The 26,380-nt window shown below is 41.4% G+C and overlaps 1 protein-coding gene across 2 annotated transcripts in view; it reads left to right on the forward strand.

Annotated features, from left to right (window-relative positions):
• cnksr1 (connector enhancer of kinase suppressor of Ras 1) overlaps positions 1-26,380 on the forward strand; it is an 83,281-nt gene that overhangs the window by 25,335 nt on the left and 31,566 nt on the right. For both annotated transcript variants that reach the window (XM_042325564.1, XM_042325565.1), the window contains exons 5-6: positions 15,274-15,315; positions 18,668-18,787. In XM_042325564.1, coding sequence (XP_042181498.1) covers positions 15,274-15,315; positions 18,668-18,787 — 162 coding nt within the window. The remainder of the gene's footprint in view (positions 1-15,273; positions 15,316-18,667; positions 18,788-26,380) is intronic.

Genomic DNA, 26,380 nt, shown 5'->3' on the forward strand with positions numbered 1-26,380 from the left:
CCATCATTGTAAGTTTGTTTTCTTGTAGAAAATTGCTTTGCTTTTTGTTTGCTCTCTCACTTTTTTTGCGGTCCTCTTTTAGTTGTTAACATAAGAGACGTGATGATAGACTTGACCTCTTCTTCACAAATCAATACAAAGCTCTTTAAAACGGACTCAAAAGCTTTGCGGTGTGCACACTCATTCGGTATATTCACTGTGCTCCAACGGTAATAATAGCACATTGTTGAAGCCAATTCATGAATATGACTGACTTTCCCTTGAGTAAAGCAGCATAGAAATATAATCGACAGTCTACTCACACTATTTCTATGGTAAGAACCCACTTACCCCTCAGAAGGGAAGGAAGGTGGGAAGTGAGTGTGTGATGGGGTCTGCATTAGAACAATGAAGGCCCTTGAGGGATGCTGATGCTTTCTAAGGGTATTTTGTCCAGCCCAATGCTGGCTTGTTGGTTTTTGTATGAAGTCTGTCCAAACATGAGACTTTTAAAGTAATTAGTGCGTGAAACTTTGTCAGACTTTGTCATTAGGCTGGATTGTTTTGACGGTGGATTGTTCTACGCTGAAGTTACTGGTCATTGTTTGGTTGGTTCCTGTTTTTGGACCCAGTGAGCTACCACTGCCCGCTTCTATTGTGTGTTTTAGGGGTAAGTTGAGCCATCCTTGTTTCTAGGAAACCATACACAAAATGTATAATTTAATTTTAAAAGTACAAAGTGTTGGTTAGGTGTTAAGCCTGTGTTAAAAGATGCTTTAAAATGATTCAGACAAAAAAAAAAGCGATATGCGTTGAATTTTGTTTGGGGAAATAAAGATGGTTTATTACACGTAGACATAGTTTTAAAAGTGACTGGGAATATTTTAATTCCGTATAGAAATGTGTCGGGCAGCTTAACTCACCCTGTCCCACGGCTCTCATTACCCCACACCTGGGGTAAGTTGTGCCTAGAGACTGCTTTTGTTGGACAAGCTATGGTTTTAAAAATGTTTACTTGAATTCTGATTATTTCCAGGGATACACAACCTGATCAAATATATGTACACATTGTTAGAATACTATATTTCCCATGACGGAGTGATGCTAAATGTAAAGAAAAAAAATGTTTTTAAACTTACCCCACTCTCCCCTAAATAATAAATATATAGGCCATTTTAGCAAAAGCTTATATCCAAAGCAACTTACTGTCCACGCATGCATACATTCTAGGTACCAGTGGTACCGGGAATCAAACGCACTATGCTGGTGTTGCAAGAGCCATACTCTACCAACTGAGCGACAGAGGACCTATAGTCATAGGCCTCTATCATAGGTAGGAACATGTGTATCATTGAGAGATGCTGGATATTAAGGGGTCGGGATCCAAGACTCGGGTGCTTGCGGAAGGCAGCTTTGTAAGTGCAATCACTTGAGTCTCAAGGCAAGGTAGCTGAGAGTTAAGACAGAAAGGACCGAGTGATGTCCTTCACAGCAGGTTTTGTACAGCGGTTTTGTTGTTGGGAAAATAAATAAATAAGCGTACAGCATATGTCTGAAGTTTATAAGGAATTTCTATTACACTCAATAAAAATAACGTAGGACATCCAGACAGGTGGGTTGGTCCTCTGTCCATCTCTCAAGGCATCATTTATCAAGTTGATAGCTCTAGTAAGGTCGGCAGAATACACGCTCACACACACCCCATCCCCCTCCTCTGTGTACAACAAAGTTAGCCCTTGGCAACAAACACAAATGCCAAATCTAATGTGACCTTGTTTCAGAGACTGATGCTTTCAATGATTATTACTTTGCTTGTTTCTAGAGAATTGGTTAATCTGTAACAAGAACAAGGGCCAGACAGATTGTCCCAAAAGACACCCAATTCCTATATAATGCACTACTTTTGACCAGAGCCCTATGGGCCATCCTTGTTTCCTTGCTATGTAGGGAATAGGGGTGCCATTTGGGACGCAAACAATGTCTCTCAGGGTCCTCATGGAAAATAAAGGACTCTCTTTCATTTCCGGCATGTATGAAATGTATTTATGGATGTGTGGTGCATTCGTGTGTGTGTGTGTGTGTGTGTGTGTGTGTGTGCGCGCTCGCTCTGTAAGTACGTGTCCACCTGCCTCCCTCACAGGGTTTATTTTCCTTGGTGCCCTGAAGGATTTTGTTGGGCCAGGAGTAAGCTGCTGTGATCCTATAGTGCTCCACTGACTAGTGGCTCTGTAGGAATCTAGTGGATAGGCTCAATCGAGAGAGAGAGAGAGAGAGAGAGAGAGTCAGTTAAACGTGGAGAGAGTGAGTCAGTTAAACGTGGAGAGAGGATCAAGTTGCTTGAAGGAGTCGTATTGAGGTATGTGAGAAGGAGATGGCTAACATAATGCAAAGCCGTTAGTGTTTACGTTTCCAATGGCCTGATGGTAATAATACAGAAGCGTGACAGTATATAGGCTACTGTAGTTTAGAACATTGAGTATGGCTTCTCTAAGATGTTATGCAGCGTGGAGCTTCTTACTACGGGGAAATGGGGATACCTTAGTCAGTTGCACAACTGCATTCAACTGTAATGTATCTTCTGCATTCAACCCAACCCCTCGACATCAGGGAGGTCTGGTTGACATACTACAGAGCATTCGGAAAGTATTCGGACCCCGTGACTTCCTCCACATTTCGTTACTTTACAGCCTTATTCTAAAATGTATAATTTGTCAATCTATACTGTCACAATGACAGTGAAAACAGGTTTCTAGACATTTTAAACAGATACCTTAATTACATAATTATTCAGACCCTCGAAATTAAGCTCAAGTGCATCCTGTTTCCATTGATCATCCGTTGTTTCCACAACTTGATTGTAGTCCACCTGTGGTAAATTCAATTGATTGGATATGATTTGGAAAGACACACACCTGTCTATGTAAGGTCCCGTAGTTGACAGTGCATGTCAGAGCCAAAACCAAGCCATAAAGTCAAAGGAATTGTCTGTAGAGTGCTGAGACAGGATTGTGTCGAGGCCCCGATCTGGGGAAGAGGGCCAAAAAATGTCTGCAGCATTGAAGGTCCCCAAGAACAGTGACCTCCATCATTTCTTAAATGGAAGAAGTTTGTAACCACCAAGACTCTTCCTAGAGGTGGCTGCCTGGCAATCGGGGGAGAAGGGCCTTGGTCAGGGAGGTGACTAGAGTTCCTCTTTGGAGATGGGAGAACCATCCGGAAGGACAATCATCTCTGCAGCACTCCACCAATCAGGCCTTTATGGTAGAGTGGCCAGACGGAAGCCACGGCTCAGTAAAAAGCACATGACAGCCCGCTTGGAGTTTTCCAAAGAGGCACCTAAAGGAATCTCAGACCATGAGAAACAAGATTCTCTGGTCTGATGAAACAAAGATTGAACTTTTCAGCCTGAATTCCAAGTGTCACGTCTGTAGGAAACCAGGCACCATCCCTACAGTGAAGCATGGTGGTGGCAGCATCATGCTGTGGGGATGTTGTTCAGCAGCAGAGCCTGGGAGACTAGTCAGGATCGAGGGAAAGATGAACAGAGCAAAATACAGAGATACTCCTCCAGAGTGTTCAGGACCTCAGACTGGGTTGAAGGTTCACCTTCCAACACGACAATAACCCTAAGCATACAGCCAAGACAACTCGGGATTGGCTTCGGGACAAGTCTCTGAATGTCCTTGAGTGGCCCAGCCGGAGCGCGGACTTGAACCCGATCGAATAGGACTGTGGGCTCTCCTCCGTGGTCGATGTGAGTAAGACATTTAAACATGTTAACCCTCGCAAGGCTGCTGTCCCAGACGTCATCCCTAGCCGTGTCCTCAGAAGCATGCACAGACCAGCTGGCTGGTGTGTTTATGGACATATTCAATCTCTCCTATCCCAGTCTGATGTCCCCACATGCTTCAAGATGGCCACCATTGTTCCTGTACAAAAGAAGGCAAAAGGAACTAAACTAAATGACTATCGCCCCGAAGCACTCTCTTCTGTCATCATGAAGTACTTTGAGAGGCTAGTGAAGGATCATATCACCTCCGCCTTACCTGTCACCCTAGACCCACTTCAATTTGCTTACCGCCCCAATAGGTTAACAGACAATGCAATTGCCATAACACTGCACACTGCTCTACCCCATCTGGACAAGAGGAATAACTATGTCAGAATGCTGTTCATAACACCATAGTACCCTCCAAGCTCATCATTGAGCTCTGGGTCTGACTTCCTGACATACCGCCCCCCAGTTGGTAAAGGTAGGAAACAACACCACTTCTCTGATTCTCAACACAAGGTCCCACAAGGGTGCATGCTCAGCCCCCTCCTGTACTCCCTGTTCACCATGACTGTGTGTCCACGCACGCCTCCAACTCAATCATGAAGTTTGCAGATGATGCAACAGTAGTAGGCTTGATTACCAACAACGACGAGACAGGGAAGAGATGAGGGCCCTGGCGGAATGGTGCCAGGAAAATAACCACTCCCTCAATGTCAACAAAACGAAGGCGCTGATTGTGGACTTCAGGAAACAGCAGAGGGAGCATGCCTCTATCCACATCGACGGGGCCGCAGCGTACACATCACTGACCATCTGAAATGGTCCACCCACACAGACAATGTGGTGCAATAGCACCTCTTCAACCCCAGGAGGCTGAAGAAATTTGGCTTGGCCCCTAAGACCCTCAAACTTTTACAGATGCACAATTGAGAGCATCCTGTTGGGCTGTATCACCGCCTGGTATGGAAACTGCTCCGCCCGCAACCGCAGGGCTCTCCGTAGGGTGGTACGGTCTGCCCAACGTATCACCGGGGGCAAACTGCCTCTCCTCCAGGACACCTACAGCACCCAATGTCACAGGAAGGCCAAAAAGATCATCCAAGGATATCGACCACCCGAGCCACGGCCCGTTCACCCTACTATCATCCCGAAGGCGAGGTCAGCATAGGTGCTTCAAAGCTGGGACTGAGAGAAGCTGTTTTTCTCAAGGCCATCATTAGCCGGCTACCACCCGACTACTCAACCCTGCACCTTAGAGGCTGCTGCACTATAGACATAGACATGGAATCCCTGGCCACTTTAATAGTGACCCAACACTTTAACGAGTCACTCTAATAATGTTTACATGCTGCTTTACTCATCTCATATGTACAGTACCAATCAAAAGTTTGGACACACCTACTCATTCAAGGTTTTTTCTTTATTTTTTAAAATGTTTTACATTGTAGAGTAATAGTGAAGACATCAACTATGAAATAACATATATGGAATCATGTAGTGACCAAAAAAGTGTTAAACAAATCAAAATACATTTTATATTTGAGGTTCTTGAAAGTAGCCACCCTTTGCCTTGATAACTGCTTTGCACACTCTTGGCATTCTCTCAACCAGCTTCATGAGGTGGTCACCTGGAATGCATTTCAATTAACAGGTGTGCCTTGTGGAATTTCTTCCCTTCTTAATGTGTTTGAGCCAATCAGTTGTGTTGTGACAAGGTAGGGGTGGTATACAGAAGACAGCCCTATTTGGCAAAAGGCCAAGTCCATATTATGGCAAGAACAGCTCAAATAAGCAAAGGGAAATGACAGTCCATCATTACTTTAAGACATGAAGGTCGGTCAATACGGAACATTTTTAGAACTTTGAAAGTCTCTTCAAGTGCAGTCGCAAAAACCTTCAAGCGCTATGTTGAAACTGGCTCTCATGAGGACCGCCACAGGAAAGGAAGACCCAGAGTTACCTCTGGCGCAGAGGATAAGTTCATTAGAGTTAACTGCACCTCAGATTGCAGCCCAAATAAATGCTTCACAGAGTAACATCTCAACATCGATTCGGGCCTTTATAATTGAATTACTGCAAAGAAACCACTAAAGGACACCAATACGAAGAAAATACTTGCTTGGGCCAAGAAACATGAGCAATGGACATTAGACCGGTGGGAATCTGTCCTTTGGTCTGATGAGTCCATATTTGAGATTTTTGGTTCCTACCGCTGTGTATTTGTGAGACGCAGAGTGGGGGTGCTTTGCTGCTGACACTCTGTGATTTATTTAGAATTAAAGGCACACTTAATCAGCATGGCAACCACAGTATTCAGCAGCTATACGCCATCCCATCTGGTTTGTGCTTAATGGGACTATAATTTGTTTTTCAACAGGACAATGACCGACCACACCTCCAGGCTGTGTAAGGGCTATTTAACCAAGAAGGAGAGTGATGGAGTGCTACATTTTGGGGCGACAGGTAGCCTAGTGGTTAGAACGTTGGGCCAGTAACTGTAAGGTTGCTAGATCGAACCCCCGAGCTGACGAGGTAAAACATCTGTTGTTCTACCCCTGAACAAGGCAGTTAACCCACTGTTCCTAGGCCGTCATTGTAAATAAGAATTTGTTCTTAACTGACTTGCCTGGTTAAAGGTTAAATAAAAACATACAAAATAAATACAAATCTTAAGACCTGGCCTCCACAATCACCTGACCTCAACCCAATTGAGATGGTTTGGGATGAGTTGGACCGTGGAGTGAAGGAAAAGCAGCCAACAAGTGCCCAGCATATGTGGGGACTCCTTCAAGCTTGTTGGAAGCATTCCAGATGAAGCTGGTGGAGAGAATGCCAAGAGTGTGCAAAGCTGTCATCTAGGCAGCTATGCGCTTCAACGCTTGGCAGTCCAGTTCTGTGAGCTTGTGTGGCCTACCACGTCGCTGCTGAGCCGTTGTTGCTCCTAGATGTTTCCACTTCACAATAACAGCACTTAGTTGACTGGGGCAGCTCTAGCAAGGCAGACATTTTACTAACTGACTTGGTTGAAAGGTTGCATCCTATGACGGTGCCACGTCATGTTAAAGTCACTGAGCTCTTCAGTAAGGCCATTCAACTGCCAATGTTTGTCTATGGAGATTGCATGTCTGTGTGCTTAATTTTATATCTGTCAGCAACGGGTGTGGCTGAAATATCCGAATCCATTAATTTGAAGCGTCCACATATCTTTGTGTGTGTATATATAGTGTGTATGCACCTTAAACTGACGGATTTTAGTGTTTTTTTATTCATTAAGTTACTTAGATTGACGTACATGAGTCAATAGACTCCTAAGCATTTTAAACCGACACCAGTGTCAACGACGACTCCTCACTTTGATCACTCATGCTACAGTATACAATGAAGGGAAATGAGACATTTTGAATTTAAAATATGAATTGTTTCCCGATTTAATGCAAAGCTTTCTAGAGCCTTTGCCTTACATCATAAATTAGCATTTGTAGTTCATTAAGGTGAAAGTTTTATTGTATTTAGTATTTGGAGTAATTATCAAATATAGAGCAAGGAGAAAAGGAACACTTGCTTTTTGTAGTCCCTTCACCATCATTGAAAGAGATATATGCTCCTAATATTTCACATGGGTTGGTTCAGTGCAGACCTGGGTTCAAATACGGTTTGAAATCATTTCAAATGCTTAAGCTGGGCTTGATTGAGCTTGCCTGGCGCAATGGAAGTAAAATAATAGTCGCAAACCCTACCCATCTGTTACTTTAGACAGGCTAAAGCAAACGGTAATTATATATTGGAAATATTTCAAATAGTTGTTGAACCCAGGTCTGGGTTGTTTGGTGTTAGTGTGTTGAAGTGTAATGAGATCCACCCTAGGTATGTCCCTCTGTCTTTTAATAGATTGTTCCTGTCTGCCCTGCTAACAGGGAACACATTCTGTCTTATTTGGTCAAGAGCAAAAATACACACGAAGAGGCACAGTGACAAAGTGAACAGAGGTACATAGAAACACACATTTCTGTATCAAGAAGGGGCTTACAGTGCCTTCAGAAAGTATTCATATCCCTTGATTTATTCCACATTTGTTGTTACAGCCTGAATTCAACATTTATTTAAAAAATACATGTCTTACCCATCTACACACAATACCCATTTTTTTCTTCATATTTTCAAATGTATTGAAAATTAATAGAATAATCTCATACCGTATCAGTCAAAGGTTTGGACACCTACTGATTCAAGGGTTTTTCTTTATTTGTACTATTTGTGTGCAATGCTGTTATCAAGGCAACGGGTGGCTACTTTGAAGAATCTGAAATATAAAATATATTTAGATTTGTTTAACACTTTTGTGGTTACTACATGATTCCATATGTGTTATTTCATAGTTTTGATGTCTTCATTATTATTCTACAATGTAGAAAATAGTAAAAATAAAGAAAACCCTTGAATGAAAAACCAATTCAATACTTTGTAGAAGCAACATTGGCAGTGATTACAGCTGTGAGTCTTTCTGGGAAAGTCTCTAAGAGCTTTCTACACCTGTATTGTGCAACATTTACCCATTTTATTATTTACAAATTCCTCCAAGCTCTATCAAATTGGTTGTTGATCATTGCTAGACAACCATTTTCAGGTCTTGCCATAGATTTGTATGTCTACTGAACAAAAATATAAACAGAACATGCAACAATTCTAAAGATTTTACTGAGTTACAGTTCATAGAGGGAAATTAGTCACTTGAAATGAAGAAATTAGGATGTGGATGTCCTGGGCCGGCGTGGTTACACTTGGTCTGCAGTTGTGAGGCTTGTTGGATGTACTGCCAAATTCTCTAAAACGACGTTGGAGGAGGCTTATGGTCGTGAAATTAACATTAAATGATCTGGCAACAGCTCTGTTGGACATTCCTGCAGTCCGCCTGCCAATTGCACACTCCCTTAAAATTTGAGACATCTGTGGCATTGTTTTGTGTGACAAAACTACCCATTTTAAAGTGGCCTTTTATTGTCCCCAGCACAAGGTGCACCTGTGTAATGAGCTGTTTAATCAGCTTCTTGATATGCCACACCTGTCAGGTGGATGGATTATCTTGGCAAATGAGAAATACTCACTAACAGGGATGTAAACAAATTTGTGCACAACATTTCAGAGGAATATGCTTTTTGTGCATATGCAACATTTCTGGGATCTTTTATTTCAGCTCATGGAAAATGGGGCCAACACTTCACATGTTGCGTTTCATATTTTTGTTCAGTACAGATTTAAGTCAAAACTGTAACTTGGGTTACTCAGGAACATTTACTGTTTTCTTGGTAAGCAACTCCAGTGTAGATTTGGCCTTGTGTTTTAGGTTATTGTTCTGCTGAAAGGTCAATTAATCTCCCAGTTTCTGGTGGAAAGCAGACTTAACCAGGTTTTCCTCTAGGATTTTGCCTGTGCGTAGCTCCATTTTCTTTTCATTTTTTTATCCTGAAAAACTCCCCAGTCCTTAACGATTACAAGCATACCCATAACATTATGCAGCCACCACTATGCTTGAAAATATGGAGAGTGGTATTCAGTAATGTGTTGTATTAGATTTGCCCCAAACACAACACTTTGTATTCAGGACAAAAAGTTCATTTCTTTGCCACTTTGTTTGCAGTATTACTATAGTGCCTTAATGCAAACAGGATGCTATTGGAATATTTTGAATCATGTACAGGCTTCCTTCTTTTCACTCTGTCAATTAGGTTAGTATTGTGGAGTAACAACAATGTTGTTGATCCATCCTCAGTTTTCTCCTGTCAAAGCCATTAAACTCTTAACAGTTTTAAAGTTACAAATGGCATCATGGTGAAATCCAGAAATCCTTCATCCCCGGGAGCTGAGTTAGGAAGGACGCCTGTATCTTTGTAGTGACTGGGTGAATTGAGAACATCCAAAGTGTAAATTAATAACTTCACCATGCTCAAAGGGATATTCAATGTCTGCTACCAATAGGTACTCTTCTTTGTGTGGCATTGGAAAACCTTCCTGTTTGAAATGCATTGCTCGACTGAGGGACCTTACAAATAATTGTATGTGTGGGGTACAGAGAAGGTAGTCATTCAAAAATCATGTTAAACACACTGATTGCACACAGATTGAGTCCCTGCAGTTTATTATGTGACTTGTTAAGCACATTTTTACTTCTGAACTTAGTTGCCACAACAAAGGGATTGAGTACTTTTTTGACTCAAGACATTTCAGCTTTTTATTTTGTATCAATTAGAAAAAGAATCGAGAAAAAAAAGAAAAACATAATTCCAGTTTGACATTATGGGGTATTGTGTGTAAGCCAGTGACCAAAAATCAACATTTTAATCTATTTTAAATTTAGTCTGTAACAACAAAATGTTGAAAAAATCAAGGGGTGTGAATACTTTCTGAAGGCACTGTACGTGGTGAACGTGGCAGGGTACGCGGTTGGCCCTGCTAAGTTTGAGGCCCCCATTTTAGCTGTGTAGAGAAATGTTGGAATTTAAGCTCATTTCTCCAATCAATCAATCGATCAAATGTATTTATAAAGTCATTTTTTACTTAAGCTGATGTCACAAAGTGTGATACAGAAACCTAGCCTAAAACCACAAACAGCAAGCAATGCGGATGTAGAAGCATGGTGGCTCGGAAAAAGATTTGAGATTTAAAAAAAAATAAGAGTTGATTATAACAGTATGTGGCCAAGATGTTCAAAGGGTCAAATAATCAGTGGTTGTAGAGGGTGCAACAGGTCAGCACCTCAGGAGTAAATGTCAGTTGGCTTTTCATAGCTGAGCATTCACAGTTCGAGACAGCAGGTGCGGTAGAGAGAGTCGGAAACAGCAGGTCCGGGACAAGGTAGCACGTCCGGTGAACAGGTCAGGGTTCCAAAGCCGCAGGCTGAACAGTTGAAACTGGAGTAGCAGCACGACCAGGTGGACTGAGGACAGCAAGGAGTCATCAGGCCAGGTAGTCCTGAGGCAAGGTCCCAGGTCCTCCGGGAGGAGAGGGAGAATGCTTAAATTTACCCAGGACACCGGATAAGACAGGAGAAATACTCCAGATATAACAAACTGACCCTAGCCCCCCCCCCCGACACAAACTATTGAAGTATAAATACTGGAGGCAGAAACGAGACGGGAGGGGTTGGGAGACAGGGGCCCTGTCCGAAAATACCCCCAAACCTTGCCAACCAGGCAGGATATAACAGCCCCCACAGGGATATCTTCAAACCACCAACTAAGATGAGGCTGAATACAATGAACCCGAGAGGGGCGCCAACCCAGACAGGAAGATCGTGTCAGTGACTCAACCCACTCATGTGACGCACACCTCCTAGGGATGGCATGGAAGAGCACCAGTAAGCCAGTGACTCAGCCCCCATAATAGGGTTAGAGGCATAATCTCAGTGGAGAGAGGGGAACCGGCCAGGCAGAGACAGCAAGGGCGGTTCGTCTCTCCAGTGCCTTTCCGTTCACCTCCACACCCCTGGGCAAGACTACACTCAATCATAGGACCTACTGAAGAGATGAGACTTCAATAAAGACTTGAAGGTTGAGACCGAGTCTGCGTCTCTCACATGGATAGGCAGACCATTGTAGCATACGTGTAGGTATGTACGACAGGACCAAATCAGAGATATAGGTAGGAGCAAGCCCATGTAATGCTTTGTAGGTTAGCAGTAAAACCTTGAAATTAGCCCTAGCCTTAACAGGAAGTCAGTGTAGAGGCTGGCACTGGAGTAATATGATCAAATTTAGGGGTTCTAGTCAAGATTTTAGCAGCCGTTTAGCACTAACTGAAGTTTATTTAGTGCTTTATCCGGGTAGCCGGAAAGTAGAGCATTGCAGTAGTCTAATCTAGAAGTGATGAAAGCATGGATGAACTTTTCTGCATCATTTTTGCAATGTTACATAGATAGAAAAAAGCTGTCCTTGAAACAGTCTTGATATGTTCGTCAAAAGAGAGATCAGGGTCCAGAGTAACGCCGAGGTCCTTCAGTTTTATTTGAGGAGACTGTACAACCATCAAGATTGTCAGATCCAACAGAAGATCTCTTTGTTTCTTGGGACCTAAAGCTAGCATCTCTGTTTTGGCAGAGTTGAAAAGTTTTAAAAAATTGCCGCTATCCACTTCCTTATGTCTGAAACACAGGCTTCTAGCGAGGGCAATTTTGGGGCTTCACCATGTCTCATCGAAATGTACACCTGTATATCGTCCGCATAGCAGTGAAAGTTAACATTATGTTTCCGAATGACATCACCAAGAGGTAAAATATATAGTGAAAATAATTGTGGTCCTAAAACAGAACCTTGAGGAACATTTGTCAGAGGACAAACCATCCACAGAGACAAACTGATATCTTTCCGAAAGATAAGAACTTATCCGTGTAGACCAATTTGGGTTTCCAATCTCTCCAAAAGAATGTGGTAATTGATGGCATCAAAAGCAGCACTAAGGTCTAGGAGCATGAGGACAGATGCAGAGCCTTGGTCTGACGCCATTAAAAGGTAATTTACCACCTTCATGCATGCAGTCTCAGTGTTATGATGGGGTCTAAAACCAGACTGAAGCGTTTCATATACATTGTTCGTCTTCAGGAAGGCAGTGAGTTGCTGTTGCGCAATAGTCTTTTTCTCCATTTCTTTTGAGGAATGGGAGATTCGATATTGACAGATTTCTATTTTAAAATATTTTTTTATGTATTTAAAAAAAAAAAAGTTTATATATATATATATTTATACCTTAACCCAGAAAATATAAAAACATAAATAATCAAATTTTATATATATATATATATATAATTAGATTATTTATTTTCATTTGTTTTTATATTTAGTATTTATTTTCATTTGTTTTTAGTAGTATTTGGATGAGTAGTAGTAGTAGTAGTAGTAGTAGTAGTATTTGTAGTAGTATTTGGAGTAGTAGTAGTATTTGGAGTAGTAGTAGTATTTGGATGAGTAGTAGTAGTATTTGGATGAGTAGTAGTAGTAGTAGTAGTAGTAGTAGTAGTATTTGGATGAGTAGTAGTAGTAGTATTTGGATGAGTAGTAGTAGTAGTATTTGGATGAGTAGTAGTAGTAGTATTTGGATGAGTAGTAGTAGTAGTATTTGGATGAGTAGTAGTAGTAGTAGTATTTGGATGAGTAGTCGTAGTATTTGGATGAGTAGTGATATTCATGTACCTAATGCATGCAGTGGTGTACAAAGTACCCAATTGTCAATGACTCAAGTAAAAGTCCTTGCGTAAAAGTCTCTAAAAGTATTTGGTTTTAAATATAGTTAAGTATAAATAATTTCAAATTCCTTATATTAAGCAAACCAGATGGCACCATGTTATTGTTTTTTAAATTTACAGATAGCCAGGGACATACTCTGACATCATTTACAAACGAAGCATTTGTATTTAGTGACTCCCCCAGATCAGAGGCAGTAGAGATGACCAGGGATGTTCTCTTGATAAGTGTGTGAATTGGACCATTTTCCTGTCTTGCTTCAAGACATTCAAAATGTAACATACTTTTGGGTGTAAGGGAAAATGTATGGAGTGGGAAATGTATGGAGGGAAAAGTACATTATTATCTTTAGGAATGTAGTGAAGTAAAAGTTGTCAAAAATATAAAAAGTAAAGTACAGATACCCCAAAAAAACAAAAGTATTTTTTTTACTTTTTCCTAACCACATCTGTTTCCTAGACAACTACGAAGCACACACAACATCGATACCACACATGTAGATGAAGCACCGGTGTCCTGGCTAAATTTCAAATCTTGCCCTCATACCATCAAGGCCACCTAATCATCCCCAGCTTCCAATTGGCTCATTCATCTCCTCTCCCCTGTAACTATTCCCCAGGTTGTTGCTTTAAATGAGAAAGTGTTCTCAGTCAACTTACCTGGTAAAATAAGGGTAAAATAAATACATTTGACATAACTATATTGGAGAAGTGAACATAATGTTTGAGTAGTTTTGCCTAACCTTGTGTTGGAGTAGGGGGGACTGTCTGATTTGCTGCAAATTCTCACTCAATCTTTCATTAAATTCCAATGAAGGCTCATTACATGTGTGAGAAGGCACAAAGCCTGAGGCCAAATTTCATGAAGGCTTTATTTATTATAAAAGTAATGGAGGCTTTTATATTCATTCTTCTGCTAAGAAGCAACCACAGTTTGTGTGGAACTCATGTTGAGGAAAAATTGAACATCGAAGTGGAGGGGCCTGTTATGAACAGGGCTGGGTGGTGGATGCTGTGGTGCTTTGGGTCTGGCGTGTATCCGTGCAGTACACAAAGAGGAAGTGACACTGAGAAGTGAGCTTAGATTTACACTTGTGCTTTCTCTCACCATTACCCACCTGATCTAAGAGTAGTTTCAGGGCAGGCAGATTTTCACTCTGGTTGCGTAAATGGCACCGTACTCCCTATGCATGTAGGGAATAGGGTGCCAATTGGGACATAGGCCCAAAGATGTCATATCCTGTTCTGTGGGTTCACAAATACAGAAGAAAAATGTATCATAGAGGAAGTTGTCAATATCAGTCATAGAGCTATGCTACAATGCGTCTAGTCCTACTCCTTCGATGTTATTAACCCATTGCTAGGGTATTGGGTTTTTCCTGGCTGGTGCATGTATACATTGCAAATTGTAGCTATTTGGTCTAAGGTCTTGCCTTTCACTTCTAATTTTAAAGAGGCATTCCGCTACAAAATCAAAGTTTGGATGATATTTTCAGAGCTCAAAAGCGGTCTAATGTAGATCGTCCATGTCCCAGGCCATTTTGTTTTGTAGATGCAGCGATATGCCACAATCCGAAATGAGTAAATGTTTTTCCAGATGTGTGGTTCTTCGGGTTGAGGCATATACAACCAATTGCATGGGGTGTGGACTCGTTATGAAATTAGGCTACCTTTTTGATGTAGGTAACCCGATGTAAATAAATCAAACTCAAGCGACTCTTTCTCTCTCCCTTTATCTCTTGCTTTCCCTCTCACGTCACACAACCTTTAATTAGTTAACTCTAATCCTAGCATTCACTGCTCACAGGAGTTCACAGGATTTACCCTCCCTCACAGGGCAACCCAGTTAAACACACACTCGCACTATCTCAGGGAAAAAATGTACCTCCCACTCGCTCCTCTATGTTGACATAACCTGGTATCCACATTGCGAAACAGTGACTTTGAATACAATTGGTCTGCCTCTCTAAAAAGGTGTTTGTCAATGAAATGACGAGTGAGGTAAATACCGTGAGTGGCCTGGATGGCATGTGTCACAGTTAGTATTAGCAGAGAGGATTGTGGGTGTTGTAGTGTTCCTAGTACTCTTGGATTGTCCACTTCCTGGTCTTTGGGAATGCATCAGGCCTTTTTTATCAGAGAAAGTGGGACATGAAACCATCAGATCGTCCAATTGTCAAATGATACTGCTCTCTGCAAATGGTTTTTCAGTCTCAGCGGTGTTTGTATATTATTTGTAAGGTTTACACCTGTCCCTGATCTTGTTGTTTTCACTGTGCTCTTTTGACAGGATTCAACAGTTTACGAGAAAGAAAAGGACATCATCTCCATCGTGAGTACACTCATAGCCACTGTTTTCTTTCCCTCAACTACTGCCTTTTCTTAAAACTGTTCCTAATTATTAGTTCATTGAAAGAATGTTCTCTATCTCACTGTTGTTTCTTCAATATATCGATGTTTTGATTAAATCTGTCCCTACTCAAATACACTACATGACCAAAAGTATGTGGACACGTGCTCGTCGAACTCTCATTCCAAAATCATGGGCATTCATATGGAGTTGGTCCCCCTTTGCTGCTATAACAGCTTTCACTCTTCTGGAAAGGCTTTCCACTAGATGTTGGGGACTTGCTTCCATTCAGCAACGAGCATTAGTGAAGTCGGGCACTGATGTTAGGCAATTAGGCCTGGCTCGGCAGTTGGCATTCCAATTCATCCCAAAGGTGTTCGATGGGGTTGAGATCAAGCCTCTGTGCAGGCCAGTCAAGTTCTTCCACACCGATCTTGACAAACCATTCCTTTATGGACCTCGCTTTGTGCAGAGGGGAATTGTCATGCTGAAACAGGAAACGGCCTTCCCGAAACTGTTGCCTCAAATTTGGAAGCACAGAATCATCTAGAATGTTCTTGTATGCTGTTGTGTTAAGACTTCCCTTCACTGAAACTAAGGGGCCATGCCCTAACCATTAAAATCAGCCCCAGATCATTTTTCCTCCTCCACCAAACTTTACAGTTGGCACTATGCATTGGGGAAGTAGCGTTCTCCTGGCATCCGCCAAACCCAGATTCGACCGTCGGACTGCCAGATGGTGAAGCGTGATTCAGCACTCCAGAAAGCGCTTTTCCACTGCTCCAGAGTCCAATGGCAGTGAGCAGTGAGTGTTGAAACTGAGGAAAGACTTTTTTTTACATTCTTCAGCACTCAGGGGTCCTGTTCTGTAAACTTGTGTAGCCTCTACCACGTCTCGGCTGAGCCGTTGTTGCGCTTAGATGTTTCCGCTTCACAATAACAGCACTTATAGTTGAATTTTATGAATTTACTTGTTGGAAAGGTGGCATCCTATGACGGTGCCACGTTGAAAGTCACTCTTGCAGGGCAGAATTTTATGAATTTACTTGTTGGAAAGGTGGCATCCTATGACGGTGCCACGTTGAAAGTCACTGAGCTCTTCAGTAAGGCCATTCTACTGCCAATGTTTGTTTATGGAGATTGCATGGCTGTGTGTTCGATTTCACACACCTGCCAGCAACGTGTGTGGCTGAAATAGTCAAATCCAATAATTTGATGGGGTGTCCACATACTTTGGTGTATATATAGTGTGTCTACTAGATGTGCAGTGCAACCCCCCCAAAACTATTTGTATTGTAATTGTTTAATTTTAATGCTAACAGCAACTGGATTTGAAGCATTTGATTTTATATATCAAAATATAGGAATAAAACATGGTGAAAGAAGGTTATATTATAAGTAAGCGTAGATCGTAAGCGGCAGTCATATCAGCGGCAGTCTTGTCAGAGGCGGTCTCTTCACCAAAACAAAGACTTTTCTGGCGAGTTGTTCTGCATAGTTATTCGAGGAAGGAAAAAGAGGAAGGCTGCACATCGCTCTCTCACTTGAGTATATTACCTAATTATTTTCAGATTCTTATTTTACTCTTTTGTAGCTTTGTCAATTGTGTGTTTTCTATCCCTGTTCACTCCTCTTTCTGTAGGCTTTACATGTTCCCCACCCATTGGCTGTCAACCCTTCTAATTTCGTCTACCCTGCGCGCACAGCCCATGTGGAATTCCTAGTATCAGGCAGCGTTTGGAACTGCCAATCTGCGGTCAAGAAGGCTGAGTTCATGTCAGCCTATTTTGCCCTTAAATCCCTCCACTTTTCGGCGCTGAAGGAGACATGGATTACCCCGAAGAACACTGCTACTCCAGCTGCTCTGTCGTTTTCTGACTAAGTGTTCCCTCATAGTCCGAGAGCATCTGGATAGTCGCGCTGGTGGCACAATGCTACTAATTTCTCCAAAGTCACGATTTTTTAAAACATTTCCCCCCCTCTAACCTGTCTGTCTCTCCTCATTTGGATTCCTTGCTGTCACTGTCACTTGTCCACTCAAGCTTTATATTGTTGCCATCTATCACCCAACATTTGCTCTTCCTTAATGAGCTTGACAACTTGATGAGCTAATTTCCCAACAATGCCTCACCACTCATCATACTGGGTGACTTCAACATTGTACCACCTGGCTTCGATGAATTTCTTTCCACATCTTTCTTTCTTTCTTCCTTTCCTTTTTTGACTTCTCCTTTTCCAGTCCCCTCCCACTCACAAGGCAGGCAATGTGCTTGACCTCAACTTTACTAGAGTCTGTTTGCCTACTAATCTCACTACAACCCCCCTCTGTGTCTCTGCTAACTACTTTGTTTATTTTTCTTTCCCTCTCTCCAGCAACCTTACCAACTCAGCTCCTACTCAGACGGCCATGCACCATTGCAATCTCTCTCTCCCATTACTCTCATCTTCTATCCTATCATCTCTACCTTCTGCTAAATCCTTCTCTCCTGTCTCCTAATTCTGACTCTTCAACCTTACTCTCGTCCCTTTCAACATCCTTTGACTCTCACTGTCCCCTTTGCTCCCGACCGTCTCGGCCCTCCACTCCTACTCCGTGACTGAGTGACTCACTGCGAGCTCATAGAATAGGGCTGCGGGCAGCTGAGCAGAAATGGAGGAAAACTAAACGTCCTGAGTACCTATCATCCTTCCACTCCTTCCTCTTTACCTTCTCTTGCTTTGTATGCCCTATGCCCTTCCTCACACAAGAAGCGACGCAGGTCCTAATCCAGGCTCGTGTCATCAGCCTTGTCGAATTCTCCCATGTCGCCCCGCTCCTCTGCTTACATCCACTACAAGACTATGGTGCTTCCCTACAGAGCAGCAAGGGGAACTGCTCCTCCCTACCTTCAGGCTATCCTCAAACCCTACACCCCAACACAAGCACCCGGCTATGCTCAAACCCTATGGTGGTCAGCTCCTGCTCAGCCGAGTCAACGCTCTTCTCTGTCCTGGCACCCCAATGGTGGAACCAGCTTCCTCTTGAAGCTAGGACAGCAGAATCCCTGCCCACCTTTCGAAATGTCTGAAAACCTACCTCTTCAAATAGTACCTTAAATGAATCCTGGAGAACCCCACCGCCCACACACACACACACAAAATTCCTAGTAGTATTGACTTTACTGATAAGTACTTCATTGATACCACTGTGATATGTTGTTGTCTCACCAAGCTATCGTAAGGTAAATGTAAGTCACTCTGGATAAGATCTGTAGAAATCAAATTGTATACCCATATAAGATATCAAATATAAGTGAAACCATTTTTCATATACAACATCTGTCTGTCCCGTCAGTGTCGTCAGTTGGAGGCAGTGTGCGACGAGATCCTGAACTGCAGTCCAGAGGCGCTCCTTTCCCACACTGCCCAGTTGGAGAGTGTTGACCTGGTGCCTGCCTCCCCCGGCGACCACCTGGTAACTGGTCCACTGTCAATGTCAAAAATTTGAACTAACCAATCAGATCTGGGACCGGCTTTGGCTAACCAATCACCTGTTATTGGGCTCTGTCTGTTTCTTCCTTTGCCTCTGCCACGTCGCCCTCTACCTTTTGGTTAGTCAGGTTGGTCAGAGACAGAGAAAATCAGAACACCTTCTATTGAGCGCCTTCTACCTCTAACCTGTCTCTACCTCTATCTTACTAATCTGACATAAGTCCTTTAGGTCAGCTTGGTCATCCTTTAGGGATGACTCATGTTGTCTCCATCTCTCTCTGCTCTACATTTCAAACTTATTACTTCTCTCACTCTCTGTCCTCTTTATTTCCCATCTGTTTAATCATCCTCTCTGATCATTTCTTCAAACTTCTTGTCCACTTTCCTCCAGCTGTCACTCACTCTATGCAATTAGTTCTCACTCGACCTCCATTGTTATACAGTGCCTTCGGAAAGTATTCAGACCCCTTCACTTGTTCCACATTTTGTTACGTTACAGCCTTATTATAAAATGGATTTTTTTAAAAACATTTCCTCAGCAATCTACACACAATACCCCATAATGACAGTGACATTTTGTTTTTTACAAACATGAGATTTGAAATTGAGCTCAGGTGCACCCTGTTTCCATTGATCATCCTTGAGAAAAAACAAATTCTCCGGTCTGATGAAGCCAACTCTTTGGCCTTAATGCCAAGTGTCACGTCTGGAGGAAACCTGGCATTCATCCCTATGCTGAAGCATGTTGGAGGCAGCATCATGCTGTGGGGATGTTGTTCAGTGGTAGGGACTGGGAGACTAGTCAGGATCGAGGAAAAGATGACCGGCGCAAAGTACATCAAAATCCTTGATGATAAACCTGCTCAGGACCTCCGACTGGGGCGAAGGTTCACCTTCCAACAGGACAACGACTCTAAGCACACAGCCAAGACAACGCAGGAGTGGCTTTGGGACAAGTCTCTGAATGTCCTCGAGTGGCCCAGGTATAGCCTGGACTTGAACCCGATCTAACATTTCTGGAGAGACCTGAAAATAGCTGTGCAGCACCACTCCCCATCCAACCTGACAAAGCTTCAGAGGATCTGCAGAGACGAATGGTAGATTCTCCCCAAATACAGGTGTCCCAAGCTTGTAGCGTCATACCCAAGAAGACTCAATGCTGTAATCGCTGCCAAAGGTGCTTCAACAAAAAGTACAGAGTATAGGGTCGGAATACTTATGTAAAGGTAATATTTCATTTTTTAGCAAAAATTTCGAAAAAAAAAAAAATATTTGTCGTCATGTGGTATTGTGTGTAGATTGATGCGAGGGGAAATAATTTAATCACTTTTAGAATAAGGCTGTAACTTAACAAAATGTGGAAAAAGTCGAGGGGTCTGAATACTTTCCGAATGCACTGTAGGTGTCCACTTTTCTCTCTTTGCTGTTCCATTTTCTCTCGCTCTGACTCAGTTTTCCATTTTCACTCCATGTTTCACCAACACCCCACTTTTTTTTATTTTATGTTCCCTGATTCTCTTTCTGTTCACATTTTCAGTTTCCTTCCTCTGACATTTTCGTTGTGCTACAGCATTGTGCAAAGTTATTGCCATGGAGACAGCACAACCCAAGACACATACTGAGTGTGACATATTTCGAGTTACATGAGGGGAAGAAGGCACATTTCCCACTCTGCAAGAAAAAAAATAAGCTTAAGTTAGAAATGTATATTCTTATAAATTATACTTACTTAAATGAGGATTCAAGTATTGACCTTTTCATCAAAATGGTGAAAACCAATGGACAAGCACCTAGGAAAACATATTTCAAGTTATGTGAAGAAACAATATCAATATCTTACCGATTTTTGCTCATTCCATGTGCTCAAGTAAACTGAAAAGGTGGAAATGGGTTAATTTTCCCCCTTTTAGTTGACTGTTGGAGGAAGATTATGGACCTATGCTCACCCAAGTCTAGTCAGTTTACTGTTGGTGTGATGTGACCTGTCAAAGAGTGATTGGTTAGAATGGATCATTGGTATTAGAACTTGGCTGGCATTGAGGATTTACTGCAGTCTGGTGCATGTCACATTGCACTGCAGTGATTTAAAACCCCTGTTGCCTTTTAAATCCAGTCAGAAGAATCTCATAGAAAATTAATATAGAATTTCTTTAAAAATCGTAAATGTTGATCATGAGAAACAGAATATAGAAGCTCTATAATTGATCTGCTCTAGCTGCCCCAACAGTCTTTTTCTCACACAGAGATCTGGGTTCAGATAGTATCTGTATTCTTTCCCATCCTTTTCATTTTTGGTTGAGCCTGCCTGAAGTGCCAAATCTGCAGTTTTTGCAACTTCCATTGGTTCCTTCACGCCAGGCAAGCTCAATTAAGCGCAGCTAAAGCCCCTGAAAGGAAACAAATATGGGTTGTTCCACCAAATGAGTACCGTTTCACACCAATATAGAATTGTAAATGTCAGTTTTATTAAATGAAGTGCCCTTTTAATATAGACCACATGGACAATTCAATAAATATATATTATTTTATATGAAAAAATACTTCCTAAAGTGAAAAATTTGGCATTTTGACATGTCCCTCTGTGCACCTTCTGTGACTTCTAGGAAGATTTTAACCCACTTAACCCCAACATTTTGGCAAGTTTTCACCAACATTGTAAGCCCCTCGTTATTGTTTTGCTTTGACAGTCATTTCTGAAGATGATCATTTATTTCATGTGATTATAATCACATGGAATGCCTGTCCCTAATTTCAAGGTCAACCCTGTTATGTGAATTAAACTTTAAATTTTCATGTGGGGAAACTATTCCTTTTTAAATATATTTTTCAAGTGAAACATTTCACTTCTAATAGTCAAATCAAGTGTTAAAGCACGTGAACTCTTTTTGGTCATTTTTTTCGTGTTTTGTGGCGGAAAACTGAGCGGGTTGACTTTTAACACGTCAACCCTGTTACCCTTAGATAGATAGATAGGTATGTGCGTTGTTGTGGAAATTCTTTCATTCATGTGACTGACCAATACTGGTTCGTAACATGTGACAAACCAACACCTCACGAGGCTTCTTCTCTCTAAGCTGAGACCTTCAAACTGAAATATCTTTCGTTCTCAAAACAAGGTCTGGGCGTACCGTCAAGTTGCAGCTACTTGTAGTGAGGATTCAGCCACATGCATGAACACAGAAATTGGTTTATTGAACAGCACGTGAATAGAACATAGAAATGAGTTATAAGAAAAGAACCAACATTAAAATTCCCATTACGTTCCATCCTCTTATCACTTGTGTGATAATAAGCATTTTATTTTCATGTAAGAGTTTAGATTTTAGCTTCTATATCAAAATATTCTATACTCCTAAGGGAGGGAACTCAACACAGGAAAAAACTCAGACAATTCATAATTTCAAACCCTACATACTGGGTTGTACAATCAAATTAGTATGGTAATAATATAATCATAATAAAGGTTATATTTCTATTAATGGGAGTGAGTATCAAAAATACACACACATGCTCAAGGGATCTCTAGATTCAGAGGTGAATAAATCTTTTGTGTTAACCATTGTTTCCATATCTCTTACCAGAATCGGGTTGGATTGACATGTTTTTTCACGAACTGTCCCTGGGACATCAACTTCGTGAAAATATAAAATCCAGTTGTTTAACAATTCTGCTAAGACCTTCAAAAGGTTGGTGCTTGCTTATCAGCTCAGTGTTCCACATTAATGTAAACAGGTTAAGGGTTTAGATGACCTTACCCTCAACTTGTTAAAATAAAAAAACCTTCAATCATTACCGTCCGTATCTGCAGGGGGAAATAGGAGCTCATCCAGCTCATTAGTTTCATCATCCTCTGGAGGAGCAGAAAACATGTTAGCTGCTGAAATCTTATCAGCCAGAGAGGCACAGATCGCCTTACAGCATGTTAATAACATTTCACAGGGAAGAGAGAACACGTTATAAGTTTCACACCAACCTTGATAAGAATGAGGTTGGGGCATGGTTAGTCCAAGCCTCACCTTTCCTAATTATAACTATTAATAAATGATCAAACCCAAATTAATAATGACAGTCCTTAGTGCTTCATGTTGGTTCTATTACTTTCATTTAAGAACCTCAACTTAGCACACACCAATACTGACAGAATTTACATTTACATTGACATACAGTATATTCATCTTATATTTCTAGCATCAACTTTTCTCATCACTTGTGGTAATGATAGATTGGTATCTCAATGTGTTCTTAGTCTAAATTACTATACATTTCACAGTGTGCAGACCTCCACAATCAACCTGATACCCCAAATAAACCATTTTAGATAAGCCGAAATCAATTACGGGCATTCTTGACCAAAGGCACTCATCCTTCCTGCCATTTCTTCAAGTTCTTCTTCAGATAGGGTTTCAGTTCGTCCTTTTTAATGGCATATGTTCAAAGTGGATGGCCCTTGATAATGTCTCTCACCTGAGCTGCCACTGTCCTTTACAATCCAGTATGTCTTTGTCCATTTTCCAACCAGCAGCATGAGAGAAGTTTGGACTGGATCTCTCTCCAAGGACCCATGTCGCACTCCCGAGAGAAAAAGCATGAGAGAAAAGACAGTTGATAGCTTCGACTGGATGCTGTGTACAGGTTGCTGGCTCGGACTCAGGTCTCACGGTAGACGTGAAGGACCATTTTGAACGCCATTGTCAACCGTTACTTCAGCCAGTTAGAGGGTGTGTTGAGGTTCACACTGTTCTTGGTCAAATTATCTTCCATGCATCTAGATACCATCTATGGTCACCTTCACCATAACCTCGAGAGAGGACAGACCGGAACAACAGTAGTTGAGGGCATTTCTAATTTACTGTATGACAAATTAGTATTACTATCTGATTTAGGAAATCCAGATTTCCTAAAACAAATGTAAAGGAGAATAACACCACACAGCTGGACCCCCTAATCCTTAGGGAGAAATCCAGACACTCCAGCAGACCCAATATGGTAAGACAAAAACGAAGAAGCAAGACAGAAACGTAAACGACAACCGCAATACACATCTTCATATAAAACTAGAGGTGTGGAAAACTTCAATCCATTTGAAATAACTGTCATCCAATACCAACATCTCTTTTGTTCTTTTACAGGCAGGCATGTGAAAAAAATGTTTGCTTATTTACTGAAGGGCCCCAGGGGACCGATAATCCCCCTCTTTGGACACATGACTCACATCTTGATTCATCCGTCCCAAAAAAAACAACACTGCCTGTTAAATCAAAAGTAAACCAATTAGAATAACACAATTTAAATAATTGTATCCCATAAGGTAATGGTAAAACAGACTAAAGACAGGTGTCCCTCATTGAGGTGCAGCGATCTCTCTGTTCTTCTCGTGGTCCGAATCTCACACAGACTATTGATAAATTATACACTTCTTAATTATTTGTTTTTACGTAGCCCATAAACTGTCTCCTGTCTTTCTAGTGAGGGTGATCAGGCCTCACCAGGAAGACCAAACAGATCAGTCAGCCCTATTAAGTGAGTGTTAGTTTTCCTGTACCTCAGACATTTATTTAATTATGCTTCAAACATTTTAAACATTTTTGTTTAACTTCTCTAGGGTAGTGGGCAGCATTTGGAATTTTGGATGAAAAGCATGCCCAAATTAAACTGCCTTCTACTCAGGCCCAGAAGATAGGATATGCATATAATTAGTAGATTTGGATAGAAAACACTCTAAGGTTTCCAAAACTGTTAAAATAATGTCTGTGAGTATAACATAACTGATTTGGCAGGAGAAAACCTATTCTATTCAATGCCATTACATTATCCATTGACTTAGGACTCAAATTGCAGATCCTAAGCCTTCCACTAGATGTCAACAGTCTTCAGCAATTGTTTCAGGCTTGTATTCTTAAAAATGAGGGAGTAAGCGCAGTCTGAATGAGTGGACCCTGCCGTGTCACAGAGCTTTTTCATGCGCGCGACTGAGAGTGCCTTTTCTTTTTTTACCTTTTATATTGACAACGTTATTGTCCGGTTGAAATATTATCGATTATTTAGGCTAAAAACAACCCGAGGGTTGAATATAAACATTGTTTGACATGTTTCTATGAACTTTACGGATACAATTTGGATTTTTTTTGTCTGCCTGTTGTGACTGCGTTTTTAATGGGGGTGAGTATCGGATATAAAGAGACTTTATCGAACAAAAGGAACATTTATTGAATAAATGAATGTCTTCTGAGTGCAAACATATGAAGATCATCAAAGGGAAGTGATTCATTTTGTCTCTATTTCTGACTTAATGATTTGTCTGCTGGGCATGTTCTCAAATAATTGTAAGGTATGCTTTCGCCGTAAAGCATTTTTAAAATCTGACAGTGTGGTTGGGTTTACAAGAAGTTAAACTTTAAACCTATGTAAAATAGTTGTATCTTTTCTGAATTTTTATGAGTATTTCTGTATTTGAATCTCACTGGATGTTGGCCAGGTGGGATGCCACATTCCCTAGAGAGGTTAAAAGGTGTACAGCATCCTTTCTAATCCCTGAAAAACCCACTAAAACCAAATAAATAGACCCCACCCCAGAAACCAATATTAACACCACTAACAAATATTAATTAACAGGTGGGTTGTGTGTGGGTTCTGGCGTGTGTGTGTGTGGCAGAAATCGTAGGGTAAACACAAACCAAATGTCCAGGCCTTGCTTAATTTGGGAGATCCCTTAACAGCTGGATCTGGGAACTTTTAGCTGCTCTCCCAAGGCGCATGCCTCAGGAAGCCTTTCAAAGGGAGAGATACAGAATCATTCATAAACATGAAAAAAGGGTAATAGCAGACATTCCATCAGTCCCAAGAAAGAAAATTCACACGTACTTAGTTTTTACTTTGCATTTTAATCGGTCCTAAAAATTCTTAATCATAAATCGAGTTTACTGCATCTTGGGCAGGAAGTCTTAATTAACACATGCATATACAGAATTAAACTTCATACACATGAGATGATACGGTGTCCTGTAAAGCTGAATAAGGCACATTCTAAAGTAAACCATTCTCTTGTAATCTTAATATTTTTTACCTGTTGCATTGACATACAATTATGTACAAACTGTTCCAAATTTCCACACTGTGTCTGTCACAGCTTGTTTGAGTTCAGTGTGTACTGGCGGCTAACTACTGTTCCACAAAAAGCTTATCTTAAATCACAAACAACAGATGACTTAAACAGTGGCCCAAGCCAAGAAGAGTGAGTGGCCTCTAATTTAAGTCGCAATGCTCAATCCCTCTGTCTTACTACTTCAAATGACTAAAATATTGGATTGCTATCTGAAAGCCAATTACCATTCACGTTGGTACTTTCATTAGTCTCCATAATCTGTTTACTTCAACCTTGACTCCCTTCTTCCCAATAGGAAGACCTTCTCAATCTACTTATACACATGGATCACTCTCAAACAACATTCTGCTTTCCCCAATGGGAAATGTAGGGAGTGACTGGCACACAGACACAGTGGAGCAAAAGATATGTTTACACATGATGATACCTTGACCTCTCCCCTCTCTGCGGCCCATGCAACTTAGTCTTGACATA

Source organism: Oncorhynchus tshawytscha, linkage group LG08 (genome assembly GCF_018296145.1).
Source record: "Oncorhynchus tshawytscha isolate Ot180627B linkage group LG08, Otsh_v2.0, whole genome shotgun sequence".
Taxonomy (NCBI): Eukaryota; Metazoa; Chordata; class Actinopteri; order Salmoniformes; family Salmonidae; genus Oncorhynchus; species Oncorhynchus tshawytscha.